Raw genomic sequence first — 17,717 nt, 5'->3', positions numbered from 1 at the left:
TGCAGTGGCCTTAGCAGTTGACAATCCCAATGTGCTCCAAGGTTGCTGCAGTGACAGAGGCACCTTTATAAAAGTGAGCACTCAACAAACTACTCCTGCCCTTACATGCTACCGGTACATGTAAACAAAGGCAGGAAGGCATGCAACCTCTAGCGCAGCTTTGTTTATGTACAGCCTAGCTTTTTCTTTTCTCCTTTCAATTATTCTGGGCCATGGAGGTCCTCAGTGGAGTCAGAAGGAAGTTACAGACTATAGAACCATGCAAGCTAAAGTCTCTGGGCCCTCTTGGAAATACCCATTGGGAGTAAATGCTTGGTAACAAACTTTTAAACAGGGGCAGCAGGGGAAGGAAAGGCCAGGGCTAGGATGGGGATGATGGGTCAGGCACAAAAGGTTGCTCCCCCTAAGTGGGCTGCTGGCCATGTCTATGCATTTCCTCCTGTCCCGTCCCCCCCATAAGTGGGTAGTGAGCCCCCCTGAGCAGCACTGCAGCTTGGCATGTATCCATCACAAATAACTACCACTGAAACCAGTACAGTGTGAGAGGCTGAGACAAATCTGTAGGACTTAGTGGATCAATGCAACTAGGTTACCAACTCTCCCTCCAAGCCCAGGACCCCTGCCTTGCTTCCTCCCTGAGGTCGGCCGCTCCTGGAGTCCCACCTAATTTTCTTTATATGGATCTGGTCTGGTTCTTTGGTGTGAAAGCTGCAGAAGGCTATGTGACCAGGGGCAGGATCCCGAGGGGGCCCTTTGAGGTTTGATTGATCCCACTGCATGACCTTCCACCACACCCCATAAAATACAGACACACACACAGCTCCTTCCCTGTGCACATGTGCTCACATCTACAGTCGAACGCCCGTGCCTATGCATAAATGCACACACAGACATCATTGCACCCCCCATCCATCTGAGGCATGCACACACACACCACTGCGAAGTCTCCATCCCATGCATATATGTGCATGCACACACACAGAGGTACACACTTGTGTACACACACGTACCATTGCGCCTCCCCTTCCCCAGGCATACCCACACAATTGCTTATACACAGCCCCTCCCAACCCCCATGCAGTGCACCCCAGCTCAATACCAACGCATGAGCATACCTCTCACTGGCAGACAGTAGCTGTGATTCTGGTTTGCCGCCTCCCCATGGGGTCAGCGTCAGGGAATGTCACCCCACTGCCCCTCCCCAGGGCAGACCTCCTGATTGCCGGGTTGTTAATGAAAATCTTTTCAGTGTTGACCCTGTGATGCGGCAGGGGCTTGAAAGTAAGGGGGAAATGTCAAACTCCGCTGTAGCAAAATCACTGCCTTGGTAAAAAAAGAAAAGCAAAACAAGAAGTAATATATCTTGATCCCTTTTCCCCCATAAAACCCTGGGAGGCTGGTGGAAGGAGCGGAAAGACTGAGCTAAGCCTGCAGGAAATTAAACATGAAATGAAAACAAGCTCAAGTTATTCAGTTCTCTCATCCCAGGCTCCAATTTCCCATTCCAGGCCACTGATAAAATGGTGTCCAGTTTCAGCGCTTAAAGATGAATTCTGGCTCTGTTCTTGCAGGCTGGAAAGTGAAGGGCTTGTGGCCCTCACCAAGGGAAGGGGAGACAGCCTGGCCTTGAAAAGGGAGGAGCTGAGACAGACAGACACTGACAGACTGTGAGCCTGAGCGTGAGAGAGAAAAGGGCAGCAAGAGAGGAAGAGAAAGAGACAGAGACCGTGAGAAAGAGATAGACAAGAGGCAGAGACCATGAGAGAGAGAGAGAGCTTGTGAGGGATTGCAACACAGAAACAGCTGGAGCTGGACAGTGACAGAGGCAGAGAAATGCAGCCACAGACAGGGAGACAGAAACCCAAAGAGCTTCCACTAGAGCTGGGCCCAGCCCCAGCCTCAGCCCCAAGCCCTACTCCCTGAACTTTGAAGCGTGTGGGGATTGGCTCTGAAATCCAGCTCTCATTTCTGCAGAATGAGCCCTTCTTTCCTTTAACTATACTGAGCTCCCCCTCCCCCATCACTTCTGTTTGCATCAGAAGCATAGGGGGATGTAAGCATGGGAGTGGGGCGTTCAGAATACCCAGCTGAGCACTGTGAGGAGTGGGGACATTTGCCCGCTGTGTGAGAACAGGCAGCGCCAGCTGAAAGGGGGGGCAGCAGAGGGGAGGAAAGGAGGAAGTTACTGACCTCTTTGTTACAAACTATTCCCTGCCTCTCCTATCCCCAAACATGAATCCATGTAAATGGATTGATGTACCACTATAAGGCTAGATGTATATGGAGCCATAGAACATTTTCTAGTCTATAGATTTTACAAGACTGATTTGTTCCTGTGCTATATCAGGGCTTGTCAACACGCAGCCTGCAGGTGAAGAACATGTTACACTACACTGCTGCCCACCCTGACCATTAGCATGGAGCTGCAGACCTCAGTACACAATGCTGCCTCCTGATCCTAATGGATAGGCCACATTGCATGCTGGGACCTGTAGTCTCCTCTCTATTAAAGGTACCCTGCTAAGAAAAGAAAATTGGGTTTGTACCATTTTCTGTTTCTTTAGAATTCACTGAGAAGGCCTGGAAAGATTTGCTTAGAGCATTATATTATATGTCTTATCTGCCCTGTTTTTCCTGGAAGACTCTGTGGAAGACTGGAGGCCTAACAGTTTTATGAGAACAAAGATACAAAGCAACTAAAACATGGCAGAGCAAAGGGACCGGGATTGTTTAAAGCATTTGGGTTTTGTTACCACTAGTTGAAGCTGAATGCCTGAATAAACAGCTGGAGGAAAGCTCGGTGTTAAAAATAAAACACTTCCCCCCACCCACAAAGGGCTCAGAAAACTCCCACTCCATAGGTGAGACCTTCATCCAGAGTTTTGCTGAAGGTTTCCCTGATCGCTGGTATTTTAAGACCCAAAACAAAAACAACAAAAGAGAGCCCTGTGCACTATTTTTATCCCTTTGAAGTTTTCCTGTAAAGCTGAAGGTTGCTGCAGTATGCTCAGTTTTATACACATTAGCAGCCAGACGCTGTCCTAGGCTCTGGCCATGTAAAGGAGACCTAAAGGCAGAATATCAGGACACTTAAAGGATTTCCCTTGCCTGGGGAAGTCCCGGGTAGCATAGAGTTGCCAGAATGTGATGCACTCTATTGTCTCTCAGTGGGGATCTCAGGTGTGAGGGATGGGGGATGTGCATGTTGCATGAGACAGCTATATGTGTTTGTCATGCTCAGAGATGGGCACATGTGTGTGGCACATGTTCTCAGCAGCCTTGTGTGCAGTGCACAGCACATTCCCTAGCTGCTACCCGCCTTCTATGCACAGCATGGTCTCCCCAACATAGGGAGTAGCAGGGTCACCACCACTGACTGCATCTGCAGATCAAAGCTCTGTGGAGCTGGCCAGCACTGGGACTGGCCTCCAGCTGGGCTGCTCGGAGGTGGGGCCAGTGCTAGCACAAAGCAGACAGATGCCTGGGGCACCAGACCTGTTCCATTGGGATATTATTCAAATGCAGCATTGTCTCTGTGTATTTTGGAGCCCCCTTTGGTTTCATTACTTCCCATAAAAATCCTACCCGCGGAGGGGGTGGGGCGGTTGCTAATTGCTGCAGAGGATGCAGGCTATCCCTAAATGGGAAGATGTCAGCTGACAGGGCTGCAGCTAGCAGGCTCCATTGCATGTGTGTGAGTGAGCTCCCTGCTGTCACACTGCTGGGTTCTAACCCATCCCCAGCCCACATGGCAAGGAAATCTGCTCATAAGCAATGGAGCTGTTTCTCTCCCCCAAGCCCGCCTGTGACTTGACTGAATGCTCAGTGCTAAATGCTCCCTGAGCTGCCATGTAGCTCCTGGCAGCTCCTTTCATGCACCAGCCTGACCTGGACATTCCAGCCCCTTGTGACTGCATGCATCTGTCAGAGCCCTTCAAAGCAGCTCTTGATGGATACATTTCACTGACCCACAGCTTCAGGAGGCTTTGAACGCACAGGAACTGGCTTTACAGGTGTAAATCATGAGTGACTCCATTGAAGTTGTGGTGGATAATCAGCTGAACATGAGCTCCCAGTGCAACGCTGTGGCCAAATGGGTTAATGCAATCTTTGGATGCATAAACAGAGGAATCTCAAATAGGAGTAGAGAGGTCATTTTACCTGTGTGACCACTGCTGGAATACTGTGTCCCGTTTTGGTGTCCACAATTCAAGAAGAATATTGATATATTGAAGAGGGTTCAGAGGAGAGCCATGAGAATGATTAAGGGATTAGAAAACCTGCCTAATGCTGATAGACTCAAGGAACTCAACCTATTTTGCTTAACAAAGAGAGGGTTAAGGGGTGACATGATCACATATCTATATGGGGAACAAATATTTGATATCGGCTGTTCAATCTTCAATCAAGCAGAGAAAGGTGTAACATGATCCAATGGCTGGAAGTTAAAGCTAGACAAATTCAGACTGGATATAAGGCGTTAATTTTTAAATTTTTAACAGTGAGAGTAATGAGCCATTGGAACAATTTATCAAGGGTTGTGTTGGATTCTCCGTCACTGACAATTTGTATATCAAGAGTGACTGTTTTTCTAAAATCTATACTCTAGGAATTATTGTGGGGAAGTTCAATGGCCTCTGTCATACAGGAGGTCAGAGCAGATGATCAAAATGGTCCCTTCTGGCCTTGGGATCTATGAAGTCAGTGCAGTTACATTGATGTGCAGTCAGCAAAAGTCAGAACAGAATCGGGGACTGAGACTTTCCACTGCCTAGACAAGACCCAAACAACTAAATTTCAGCTAAGTACTTATTAAACCTCCATAGATAAACAGCTGTAAAATAAGGGATGTGTGATAATAATAATAACTTAGCACTTTTAAGCATGAAGCAAGTGCCCACTACATTTCATGGAGCTTAGCAAGGAAGTGTTGCTTTACAAATGAGAAAACTAAGAGAGATTAGTGAGTTACCCAAGACCCTAGAGTTACCCATTGTCAGAGCCAGGATTAAGATCTCCTGGGTCCCAGATCTATGCTCCGAACTTGGCACCAACATATAGTCTATTTATTGAAGATCTTCATTTGATCCACGTTGCTGATCAGAGGGTGATAATTCAGCTCAGCTGAAGGAGCGAGCAGGGCAGGAATAGGGAAGCAGACATAGCCCAGTAATGTTCATGTTCATTCCCAGGATCTCCAAATCAGGGAGGGTTGGGTTAGGGCTAGGCTGAGGCCATGGGCAAAAACATCAATTGGCCCAAATGAGGCTTGTTAGAGGTTGCCCAGCGCAGTGAGTCTTGTGTGGCAGGCAGTGGGGTGCAGTAAGGAAAAAGCTGGCACTACTGCTACCTGCTCAGTCGATAAGTACATGAATTGACTGAGGCTGCACTAGCTATAGGCAAACAAGGAAGCTGCTAAGGTGGCAGATTTGGCCCAGCCACCCCCCGATGGAGGAGCAGCTGAGTCAAACCTGAGTGGCACTGTGACCCCCATACACCAGGTTGCTACACCATTCCCTTAAATTTGGTCCAGCTGCCCTTCCATCATGACAGAGGGGGCAGCTGGGCCAAATTGGACTGGCATGGTGGCGGGGCACCCTGAAGTGTTGCGTAGGGTGGCAGATTGCCATGAGTGGCCTCTGTGAATTGAGACTCCAGGGCTGTTGATCTCATACGTACTTTTATACAGCACCTCTCATCTAATAGGAATGAATCCACCCAGCAAACAGGGGAGGTGGGTCAGGATTATCATCTTTATAGAGAGGTGATAGGACATGACCAAGGTCACACAGAGTCAATAGCAGAGCTAGGACTGGAATCCAAGTTTCTTCACTCCTGGGCCAGCATAATTTCCATTGGATCTCTCTGCCCTACTGTAAAAATGATGCCAGGTTGATACATGAGACAACTATGCTTTTTCTTTCATTCAAGGAATTTTTCCAGTGGGTTTCTACGGCTCCCACAGGAATCCCTTGCACCAGAAAGATCCAACAATGGAAAAACCCAGATCTCAGCTCTGTAAATGCAGAGGCGATTCTCTTCCCTCTTGAACTAGGAAGTGTTTCCCACTTTCCTCCATCTTGGGAGGAAGCTCAGTTCTCAAGGACTGGGATCCTCAGAGGAAGAGGGAAGTTTCCATCTATTTTTTGTGAAAACAATTTGTTGGGGGATTTACAATTTCCCCAGAGTGTCAGAAAGTGGGATCAGCAGCCATGGGACCCCTGGAATGAAACTGAACAGAAAGTGAAAATGACAGGGCTAGTGTCCTTCTCTGAGCTGATGAAAGTACTGAAAGAAACACACAGGATTATTGGTACAAAGAAAAAAACAGATTTTAAATTCTTTCCAGTTGACTAATCTCGGGGGGGGGGGGGGGGGACTTATCAGTGATGCAGGGACATTCGTCTCAACAGCATCCTTTTTACTTTAGCAGGTAAGAAATTGCATCTAGCCAAAAATAAACAAGAGACTCTGATTCACCGAATTCTAGGGCAAGCAGTAAGTGGGGTGCCCAGTTGCCTTATATGGGAACTCAAGTGGGTGCCTAGATAGCTAGAACTGGGATTTGGGGCCCACTTCCATTGTATTGAAATCAATGGAAGTTAGGAGCCTAAATACCTTTGAGGATTTGGGCCTTTGTGCAACTGCATGTGGGCACTTGTTAAGATGCCTACAATCGAAAATTACCCCTTGCCCCCAGTTAGGTTTGGGACTTCTATTGCAAAGCACTCTGGGTACAGCAGAAGAGGTGTTATCTGGCAAAAGTCTCCCCCAGGTTGGTGTTCTGGGAGCTCCTACCCTCCACTCTCTCTGGAGGCACTTTGAGCTCACTCCATGTTCCCATCCTCTCTGATCTCTGCCATCTGTGCTTGTCCCCTCAGGTTTGGTTTCAGAACCGACGGGCAAAATGGAGGAAGCGAGAGCGGTTTGGTCAGATGCAGCAGGTTCGCACCCACTTCTCAACAGCCTATGAGCTGCCCCTCCTAACCCGAGCAGAGAACTACGCACAGGTGAGTGTCCCCTGCCCTGCCCCACTCCAGCCTCTCGACTGCCCTGTTCAGCCTCTTTCAGTCGCTCCCTCCCAAACCCTGAGGCTAGCCATGGTTGTGATGCACTGGGGCAATGCTGGCCTAGCTGGGAGGTGGTGGGCCGAGACCAGAGTCACTTCTAGTACACCTCTACCCCGATATAACGCCGTCCTCGGGAGCCAAAAAATCTTACTGCGTTATAGGTGAAACCGCGTTATATTGAACTTGCTTTGATCCGCTGGAGTGCGCAGCCCCGCCCCACCCAGAGCACTGCTTTACCACGTTATATCCGAATTCATGTTATATCGGGTCGCGTTATATCGGGGTAGAGGTGTATCTGGGCAACAGATGCCTGACACGACACTGACTTATAGTCCCTTGTGCTTCCCACAATAAGTCGGTCCTTCTGCCGAGACACACACTGTACTGACCTGTGAGCATCTCAGGCACAGTCTGGGGTAGCACAGTCTGGAGCTATACACTATCCTCTTTCAGACTTACCTCTGCGGTGCTGCCTACAAAACACTGGCAGCTGATGACTGCTATGCAAGTGGTGCAGTGAAACCACTATCTATTGGGCTAATTCTTCTCCTCTTGCTGTTACCTTGTTCTTCCCACTCCCCCCCTTTATTTGTCTTTCCCGTTGGCTTGTCACGTCCTGTCATAAACCTAGATTGCAAGCTCTCTGGGGCAGGGACTGTCTTGGTGTTTGTACAACACCTAGCACAGTCAGTTCCTGAGCCTGGACTCTACCCCAAAGTGCTGCCGTAATGCAAATCAATACATAAATGATAATTATCATTACGCAGCTCTCCCCAGCTCTTAAGAGTGGGCAGGTTGATCTGGATCTCCCATGCCCTAATATAGGGCTGTCCTTTGCAGCCTCCTCTAGGGTTGACACCAAGACCAACCCTACACGAAGCAGCACGGACAACGATTCATTGGCCACACTCCATTCATTCCAATTCTGTTCTATTCAGTTCTTAAATTATATTCTGTTCTGATCCCTGGATATTTCAACTCCTGAAAACATTTAATTGGTTTAGAAAAGGTGGGAAAGGACCTTTATAGTCACCCTTAAACAAATTCCCCAGATGTCCCTTCTCTTTTAACACTAGTCCCTGCCTGAATCAAGTAGGAGTCATTAGGCGCAGGCTTCTCATCTGTTTAAATCTCCCAGGACAAGCTTGTCCCTCTGTGATATCACCAGACATAGCCTTCTTATATATTCATGCAGGAGGAGACACCAAACACCCTGCTCAGGGGTTCTCCATTTAGCTAGATACTGGTATGTCCCCCTTCAGCACAGCTGACCACCTCGTAATTGGTAACGTATTTATCCTCGGAACACCCTGTGAGATAGGAAAATGCTATTACCCCCATTTTACCGATAAGGAGCAAAGGCACCAAGAGGCTAAGAGTAGGAGTCACAAAAGTAAACCCCAATAGGCACCTAAGCCCCTGTTTTAGTCACTTAAGTCCCCATTTTGGCTCCACTGTGGTCCACAAAATTCCCATCAAGCCCAGTAGATGCCTAAACTCACTCAGTGACTAAGTTTTCAGGGTAAATATTCCCTTGGGGCTTGTGTTTCTGCCTCTGAGCATGTGCACTGCTGCTTGCCTCTAGGTGCCCGTATGCCTATCTCCCATCTAAGCTGTGGAGCAACTCATGAACTGGGGGAAAACAGATGTTTGGCCACCTAGGTCGCATGCCGGGCCCAATCCAGTAGGTGTGCTCAGAGGGTCCCATTCAAAGCCCAGAGTTATTCTCACACTCTGTCTCCCTCTGGCCCACTGACTGTTCCACTATGGATAAATACTTAAATAGTCATTGGGCCAGACAGAGAGAGAAAAGACAACTCCCTAGTCCCATGTTGGGACACTCATCTGGGAGGTGGGAGGAGACCCAGGCTCCAGTCCCCCTGCTCCAACCACTCTTTCATTATCTATCACCAGAATGGATTGAGGGAGCCCCCACATCAGACTATCCCATAGCTCAGTAGTTAGACCATGCTCCTGAGAGGTGGGAGACCCTTGTTAAAATCCTTTCTCCCCCTCTGCCTGCAAGGGAGGAACTAAACCTGGGTCTCCCACATCCCAGGGAGTGCTCTAACCACTGGGCTTGAAGGTGGGCCCCTCCGTGAGCCATTTTGTGTGGAGCACACCTAACTTGTTCCCGCAAGAAATGTCTTAGGTGCCTAAACCACCTGACTCCAGGCAGCAGATTTCCAAGCAGAGATAGGCGTCTCCCTGCAGTTTTCCTTCCATGGGAGGGGGAGGCAGAATTAGCATCTCCCCTTGGCTAGCTTAGACAGCTCCTCAGTGCTGATATTTGTGGATTGCATTCTTAGGCACCTATCTTTCCCCATTCATCGTATGGGGGCTGAGGCACTTACATCCAGCTTTGTGGATCACAGTGTTGTTCCTGTGATTGTCGAGTTGCCATGACGCTCACCATTGTAACGGCTAAGTCCCTTTTGGATCCCACCCTGAGTGACATGCCCAAGCTCACACTGGGAGCCTGTGGCAGAGCAGAGAATCAAACCTGCATCTGCCAATGCCTCGGCCAACACACTAAACAGTGGCCTTCCTCTCCCATGTTCTCAGAAGGCTGCCAAGGGAAGGACTCAAACTCTCAGTGGTAGTTGGGTTCGGTGGCCACAGCACGTCCCCTTGAGCCACCCAGGCTTTGTCATGCAGGAGCCAAGAAATCCTGGGGTCTGCCAGGTCAGATGTTTTAAAGCTGAGCTTTGCTCCCCTCAGCTGCTGGGATTTCCCCTCCAACCCTGAGCTGTCAGATGCATGGTTGGTCTTCCTGGAGAGCACGGCATGCAGGCTTTCCTGCAGCAAGGCCAAGAGCGCTTGGCCTTTCCCCCTGGTTGGCTTCCCCTTTGGATTGGAAGGAATAAGAGGCCCTTATTAAACAGCTGAGAGACACCAAAGGATCTTTCAAGCAAAGGACGCACTAGACTGCACTTTGTAACACTCTCTCTTCTGCCTTTGTACTTTCATCGCCTCCCTCACTCCTCACCACCTCCTCTCCCAGCCTAAAAAAATGTACTTTGCAGGAGGTAAAAGGTCAGTAGTGGAACAGAAGCCAGTGGTGCTGCCGGGCTGGGGAATGCTGGGCTCTTCACACTCTCGCTCCATCTGGATCTTCTCTTGTTGCATTCTTTCATCTCATCCCCCCCTCCCCAACACACCTATTCCCCAAGGAAGGGCCTCCCGCTGCCAAATCCTGCTCTTCTTCTGCAGTATCATTTTGTTTTATTATTAAGATTCAGGATCCCAGATGGCCGGACACTTGAATCTGACTTTGCTATCTGGGGAGTGGGGGGCACGTGCAGGGGTTTCCTTTTTTCTCTCTAACCAGCCAGCATATGCTAAGCAAAAATTAAGCAAGCAAATGGTCTGCCCCAGAGACTGCAACCAGAACACACCAGTGTCTCTCCGACAAGCATACTGGAGTGTTGCAAACACTTTATTACCTATTTGTATTACAGCAGCACCTAGAGGCCCTAACCAAGGTCAGGGCCCAATTGAGTCAGGAACCGTATACTCCCAAATGATGGGAACAGCCATGGGTACTAGGGTGGCTCCGCAGTATGCCAACATCATCATGGCCCACTTTGAGGAAGAATTTCTGGACAAATGCACTGTGAAATCAATGATATATCTGAGATACATCAATAATATTGTCATCCTCTGGACAGACCTAAACTCCCTCATAGATTTCCACGACAACTTCAACAACAACCACCCATCTATTCAATTCTCTCTCGAACACTCCCGCACCAGCATCAACTTCCTGGACACCACAATCAGCTTCAGCAATGGAACCCTACTGATAACTATATACAAGAAACCCACAGATCACCATCCTTACCTTCACAGATCCAGTAACCACCCCCAAGGCCCCAAGATATCTGTTATCTACAAACAGGCCCTCAGATACCACAGAATATGCTTCAAGGAGAAAGTCCAGGATACCTACCTTAAAATAAGGACACTTCGCCAGAGAAGTAGATTGCATCATGGAATGGGCCACCCAAATACCCCAAGAGAACCTGCTTCCATATAGAAAAAAAACCCTTCTGACTGCACACCCCTCATTGTCACCTATCACCCCACACTGGAACCCCTGCAGGGCATCATTAAACAATTACAACCTATACTTGATGGGAACCACATTCTGAAAGAAATCTTTCCTGAACCCACACTTCTGGCCTTCAAACAATCCCGCAGCTTCTCCAAACTCATCATCAGAAGCAAGGTCTCCACAGCCCAGGACCCACCAACTCAAAGTGGCACCAGACCCTGCGATAACAATAGATGCAAAACTTGCAGACATATCTCCACTGCTATGATGATCAACACTCTCCCACAACACACTATCAAGATTCATTAGTCCTACTTATTCCTATCATAACACGTGGTGTACCTCATCCAATGCACTAAATGCCACAATAACAACTACATTGGCAAAATCAGAGAATCACTATGCTCTCAAATGAACTCACACAGAAAAATGATCAAGGACGAAAACAACGTAACACCTACGGGTGCACACTTGTCACAAAGTGATCACTCCATATCTGACCTCTCAACCCTTGTCCTCAAAGGAAACCTGCACATTACCTTCAAAAGACGAGCCTGGGAGCCTACATTTTCATAACTTTGCTAGACACTAAAAATCGTGGTCTTAATAAATTTATGGCTTATTACAACAATCTGTCCAGTGACCACAGGGGTGTTAACGAGCCACTTTGACTTAGATATGGTTAACTACTAATGCTAAACAATCTGTCCCTCCTTGTATTTAGCTGTGACACTCTGTGTACCTTTCCCAGACCTGAAGAAGGGCTTGGTATAGCTCAAAAGTTTGTCTTTTTCACCAACAGAAGTGGGCCCAATAAAAGATATTACCTCCCCCACCTTATCTCTGTAATATCCAGGGTCTAATACGGCTACAACAGCATTGCAAGAAACTGAATAGACACACAGCAAGAGACAATCTCTGACCTGAAGCACTTACAGTCTAAATCAGAGGTGGGCAAACTACTGCCCGTGGGCCACATCCGGCCCACAGGACCCTCCTGCCTGGCCCCTGAGCTCCTGCCCTGGGAGACTAGCCCCTGGCCCCTCCCCCGAGGTTCCCCCTTCCCCCAGAGCCTCAGCTTGCTCCGCTGCTGGCGCAGTCTGGGCGGTGGGGCTGCGAGCTCCCAGGGCAGTGCAGCTGCAGAGCCCGGCCTTACCCAGTGCTCTGTGCTGCGCGGTGGCGTGGCCCGGCTCCAGCAGGGCTGCCTGTCCTGGCGCTCTGGGCAGCGCGGTGTGGAGCTGCACTCGCTTTTCCGTTGGGTCTAAATGTGGCCTGCAGGCTTTGCGCAGTAATTTCTGGTCTGGATTTCTCAATTGCTAAACATAATCTGTCATACCCCCAGAAGCGATGTACCTCGTAAAGGCCTTAATTTAAAGGTGAACATAATATCCTGGTGATGGCCTTTCTGTATCCTGCCCAGGACTGTGGAACAGCCAAAGAAGCCTATCTCAGAGAACCCATTGCAGGTTTCAGCTGGAGCCCAGTGCACATTGGGAAGGGACTTTGGGGATCTACTGGATGCTCTGAGGATCCCCAGACAGTGCAAACAGCTCACCATCATGTACCTTCCCATGGAAGCTGTGTGATTTGTTTTAGAGTGCTCGCAATATGCTGGGACATAAGAATGACCTCAAACATTTTTCCCTGTATAAACCAGCATTCTAGGTTCTGCTTTTCCTTGGCCTCAAGTAGTGACCTTGCTAACATCTAAAGCGGGGCAGGAAACTGACCTCCTTGTGCTGCTTTAGGCATCTGTGGTGTCATTCTTTGTTACAGGGTAAATACCCTACACTCAAGCCTTGGCAGATAAGTAAAGGCACAATGATCTGCTGTCTGATGAACCTAGTGCATAGCATCTACTAGTAGCCAATTCTGAGACTGGGGTCAGTTCCACTGGGGAAATCCTCTGAAAACTATGAGCCTGCTTACAAATGCTCAGGATGTCATTGTTCTTTACCATGACTTGCCTTACTGATTTATGTAGATATAATCTGAAGTCTACAGAGCCTTCCACTTAACCAATTCATTGGTTAATTTGACCCCCCTGTTTAATTTGAACAAAATCTCTGGACATATGAACACAACCTCTACCCCTTCCATTTTGATCATTTCATGCCTCTGTTACAAAAAGGGAAGCTTCTCTCCCTAGCTAGGGTAAGTTAATTAGTCAATTCATAAGGAAATTTCTGTGGAAGTCAGAAGAGGGAAGAGGCCAGGGAAGATCCAGGTGGTGATAAAAGAGGAGAACAGCTACTGAGTCAGCATTATTAGCACATCCACGTGCCACGCCTGGTGTGATGTCCACACTGGGTGGGTGCATGGATGACTTGGCTGAGCACTTACACCAACCAGCCTGCTAGGAATGGACTTGATGCCAATAGAGCAGATTCCTCTGCATTTCATTGCTGATCTGAGATCTTACATCATATTGCCATTTTAACTTGAAGACGTGTCCGTCAAATTTCTCAGGTGAAGGGTGGAAGGAGAGTTGACTCAGATCCCATCTCCCACCTCTCCCTGCAAACCACCTGCCTAGCTCCACAACCTGATCACCTCTCATCTCCTTAGCCTGCACTTTAGATAGCTGAGAAACGTTGCTCCCTAGCACCTTCTCCCCAGCTGCCTCTGCTCCCTCACCAGCCACACCTTCAGCACAGGACTGCTTCTGGCTTCCACGGCAGGAAGTACCTGGCTTAACTTCTTGGGCTTTGCTGCTTTCCTGGGTAGGGCAGACCCAGCAACTGTGGAATCTGGGGCAAGTCTTTCCCACAGGCGAGGTCAGGAGGGAACTATCCCAGAAGCAGGCTGGGTGCTTCAGGATGATCACTCAGTGCTTCCTGTCCCCTCCTCTTCAGCAGCCTCTCCCAAAACCCAGGAACCCATCCCCATGGTGTAAAGCATTTTGGGATTAGCTGGTATCCAAAGGGTTAAACACATTTTCGTTCCCTATTCACTGAGCAAAACAGCATGGCCCAACTTCATCTCAGGTGGTTTTGGGGCTAATATGGCACTCACTCGTGAGTCTCCTGGCTGGAGGATGCTTTGTATGACTCCAGACACACACACCCAAGCTCTCTGGAAAACTTTCCTTGACATAGAACTGGATTTACTCCCCACACACATTTAAGAATTCTCCCCCTCTGCTCTTACACCTTTCCCTTGCTCAGTGGTTACCTACACCGAGTTTGTGGCTAATGGGCCTTCTTTCAACCCTATTACTTGGCCAGCAGGATTAACAGTCCCAAGTACTCATAACCAACCCAGGAACAGCAGCTGCCAGACCCCAGAGGGCTGCCGATGTTGCTTGTGCTCTTAGCCCTTTTATTCCTGTAGCTCATGTGTTCTTTTAAGCTAACCATTCCAATGCTCAGCAGGTGCTCAGTGTATAAGGGGCTCATGGGAGCAATTTTCTGGCTGTACCCAGTATATTATGTCAAGCTGCAGTAAGTGGAGTTTAAAATGAAGGGCTGTGGGGACTGGAAATAGACATGGAGCATTTTCCCTCTAGATCTTTATTTGAATCTAGGCCAGGTTGGCACAGGTTGCATGTTGTTCTCATGCGGTGGCTGTTTGGGGCCCTTGTGAAATGGGCTGATGGTTTTCAGGCCAGTTTCTGGTGGCCAGGTGTCCACAGCACAGCTCGCATTAGCTGGCCCCCTTGCTAATGGTCTCAGCTGGGAGATTGAGGATTGACTGGGCTACAGACCCTGACTGTCCCTCTCCTCTCTACAAGGGGCCCCTGTGGGTCAGGGTTGAGGCCCATGGGCAGTCAGGGCATGGGGTGACAGAAGCCAGGACTGTTCCTCCCTGTGCTGTTCCAGTTCTTCCGTCTCCAGGGCTGCCCTAGAGCTAACACTGAGCTTTCTTTTCCTCCCCCAGATCCAGAACCCATCCTGGATTGGCAACAATGGCGCCGCTTCCCCAGTCCCCGCCTGCGTGGTCCCCTGTGACACGGTGCCCTCCTGCATGTCCCCCCACGCTCACCCCCATGCAGCTGGCGGCGTCTCCGAGTTCCTGAGTGTCTCCGGCCCTGGCAGCCACGTGGGACAGACTCACATGGGCAGCCTCTTCGGCACCGCTGGGATCAGCCCGGGCATCAACGGCTACGAGCTGAGCGGCGAGCCTGACCGCAAAACCTCCAGCATCGCGGCCCTGAGGATGAAGGCAAAGGAGCACAGTGCTGCCATCTCCTGGGCGACATGACAGGGCTGCAGCCAACGCCCTCAAGACACTGACAGAGCAAACAGGGACAACCAAAAAAACCCACCATCCGCTTGGACTCAAGACAGCCATTGCCTCCTTGGGGAGCCGAATGCAGCACTTTTAGCTATCCTAGGTACAGCGAACACGTATCTTACCGTAAGTGGAGTGTTTCAAACGTACACACAGGGAGCTCCCAGCTTCCTGTGCTCAAGCAGGATAAGAGGAAGTGGCGGAGTCGCTCCTATCCCAGCTAGACTTGGGTTTTCTTCTAACAGGTGGCGTTTCCCTTTCACTGTCATGCTTGTGTTTCCCAATAACCAGGGCATTTTTCTCCCCGTGCCTTTTCTGACACCAGATCGGACTTTCCAATCAGCCACCCGTCATTTTCAGTTGATTTCCCCCTCCCTCCACCCATGTATTGAAGTGTCATTTCTAATCCATTTTATTCTGTCCCATATAGGCAACAGGTGCGGGGGGTGATGCCTGGCACCAGCAAGGAGGCACCTCCTGGGGTGGGCGCAGGGCCATCACTCTTGGCCTCTTAGCAGGAGTCACAACTAGCGAGTTGAGTTTGCAATAGAATCTTGGCCCAAAAGAAAGAGAAATTACCCCCATTGACTCCTGCCCCGGTTCCTCTCGGTGTTGCACAAGCTTAGCTGAAGCAAGGACTTGCAGAGACGCCAAGGGAGGATGGGGAAAGGGATGGTCTGTCTTTTCCTACAGCACACCTCAAGGCTAGAGCTAAGTACCACCATTGCTGGAAAAGCTTGAAGTTACAGGCTAAGCCTATCAGCTGCACCCTACTTCACTCACCTCTATTCAGGCTCATTAAGGGAGATAGCAGCTTCCCAGTGTCCCTTCCCTGCCTCTTAGGTGCTCAGAGGGGATTAGCACCCAGTAAGCTAAGGTTCCTTCACCCCTTCTAGGAAAAAGCTGGTGTTAGTTGGTTTGTAAGCACAGGTCCACAGCAGGGAGGGCATGGCAGGCCTTTAATCTTCCATCTTTTTAAAGAGGTGTTTATTGGGTCAGCAGTTACTGGCCTCTACCTACAGCTAGCAACTGTATAAGTGCAGCTGCTATGTGGGCCCTGCCCAGCATGGGGCTGTGTCTCCATAGCAGAAGTGAGGTTCCCTTGAATCACAGCTCAAGCGCTAGCATGTGCCCCCTGCTTGCTGGCTTTCATGTGTTGTGGAATCCTCCACGCACACACAGCCGCTGTCCTGGGTCAGTATGTACGGAATGATCCCTTGTCATTTCACCACCATCCTCCTACTGAACAGCATGTAGTAGGGGGCAGTGGCCTCCAGTCTGCATCCTCTGAAATGCTGGTCAGCAGGGTGCACACAGGCAGAACCTCCCTGGGCTCTCTGTGTCCTTTGAGTCAATGGTACTTCTTGATTTCTCTCTGTAGTTCCTGTTTGTTTCCTGTTACCCAGGGCTGCATTAACTATTCAAAGTTAAACTGTAAACCTTTGGGTGAGTTTTCCCCTGCAAGGCCAAGTTCTTCCCAACCTTTCCATTGAGTCTGCGGTGCCAGGGATAGTCTCAGAAGCTCCCATTGCACCATGGCTTAAAGCCATGGATACTTGAAGCAGCACTGGAAACAGCACGGGGTAATTCTGACAGCGTATGTAACACATGCACATGCCTCAAGTGATGATGTTAAACAGCATTGGCTAGGGGCAGCTGGCTTTGGCACCTTGGCTCATGAGGAAGAGCAGCTGCATCATAGCTTCACCTCTCTCTTGTCACAAGAGCGATGGTGGACCTGGCTACCCCATGTGATGTGGAGGCTCATTTCATCCCACATGTAAATCCAGTAACTTCCGGAGCATTAAATCAGGATGAACTTGGCCTAACATGTTAGGGACAATAGGGAGTGCTATTGTAGCCATGTCAGTCCCAGGCCATTGGAGAGACAACGTGGGTGAGGTTCTTTCATTGGACCAACTTCTGTTAGGGAGAGAGACTTGTCTTTCTCCCCAACAGAAGTTGGTTCAATGAAAGACATTACCACAACTCCTTGTCTCTGGGTGCTAGGAAGTCAGTTCTTTTGGGAGTATTAAGGGTTCTTTTCAGAGTCTTGTTTCACAATGGTTTGGAATGTCTCCAAAGAAACTACTTCCAAAATTCAGGTTTCTGGCTATGTGTATATATTATTATTATTTATGTACTGCCTAGCACGCTGCTGTGCCCTATATAAATAATACAGCTATATTAGATCTAACATTCATATGTATTTATTAGACTAAGTGAAACTAATACTTCTGTCTCTTTTTTCCTCAAAAGTCTTTGGGGTCAGTAGAATTCTAAGTGAATCTTTCCCCCACACTCAGCGAGGGAAGGGTCATGCGCGTATCCAGAAGTCCATGTGAGTCTATGTCAGT

General features: G+C 49.1%; 1 protein-coding gene across 1 annotated transcript in view; it reads left to right on the top strand.

The window, feature by feature from the left end:
* ALX4 (ALX homeobox 4) overlaps positions 1–17,263 on the top strand; it is a 63,639-nt gene extending 46,376 nt beyond the window's left edge. The window contains exons 3-4 of the mRNA XM_024214433.3: positions 6,882–7,010; positions 15,007–17,263. Of these exons, the coding sequence (XP_024070201.1) occupies positions 6,882–7,010; positions 15,007–15,330 (453 nt within the window). The 3' untranslated portion in view covers positions 15,331–17,263. The remainder of the gene's footprint in view (positions 1–6,881; positions 7,011–15,006) is intronic.
* The last annotated feature ends 454 nt before the right edge of the window (positions 17,264–17,717 follow it).

The sequence above is a fragment of the Terrapene carolina genome, unplaced genomic scaffold, assembly GCF_002925995.2.
Source record: "Terrapene carolina triunguis isolate 2854851 unplaced genomic scaffold, T_m_triunguis-2.0 Scaffold96, whole genome shotgun sequence".
Taxonomy (NCBI): domain Eukaryota; kingdom Metazoa; phylum Chordata; order Testudines; family Emydidae; genus Terrapene; species Terrapene triunguis.
Note: the sequence above shows the minus strand (reverse complement) of the source record. Positions and strands in the feature narration are given on the sequence as shown.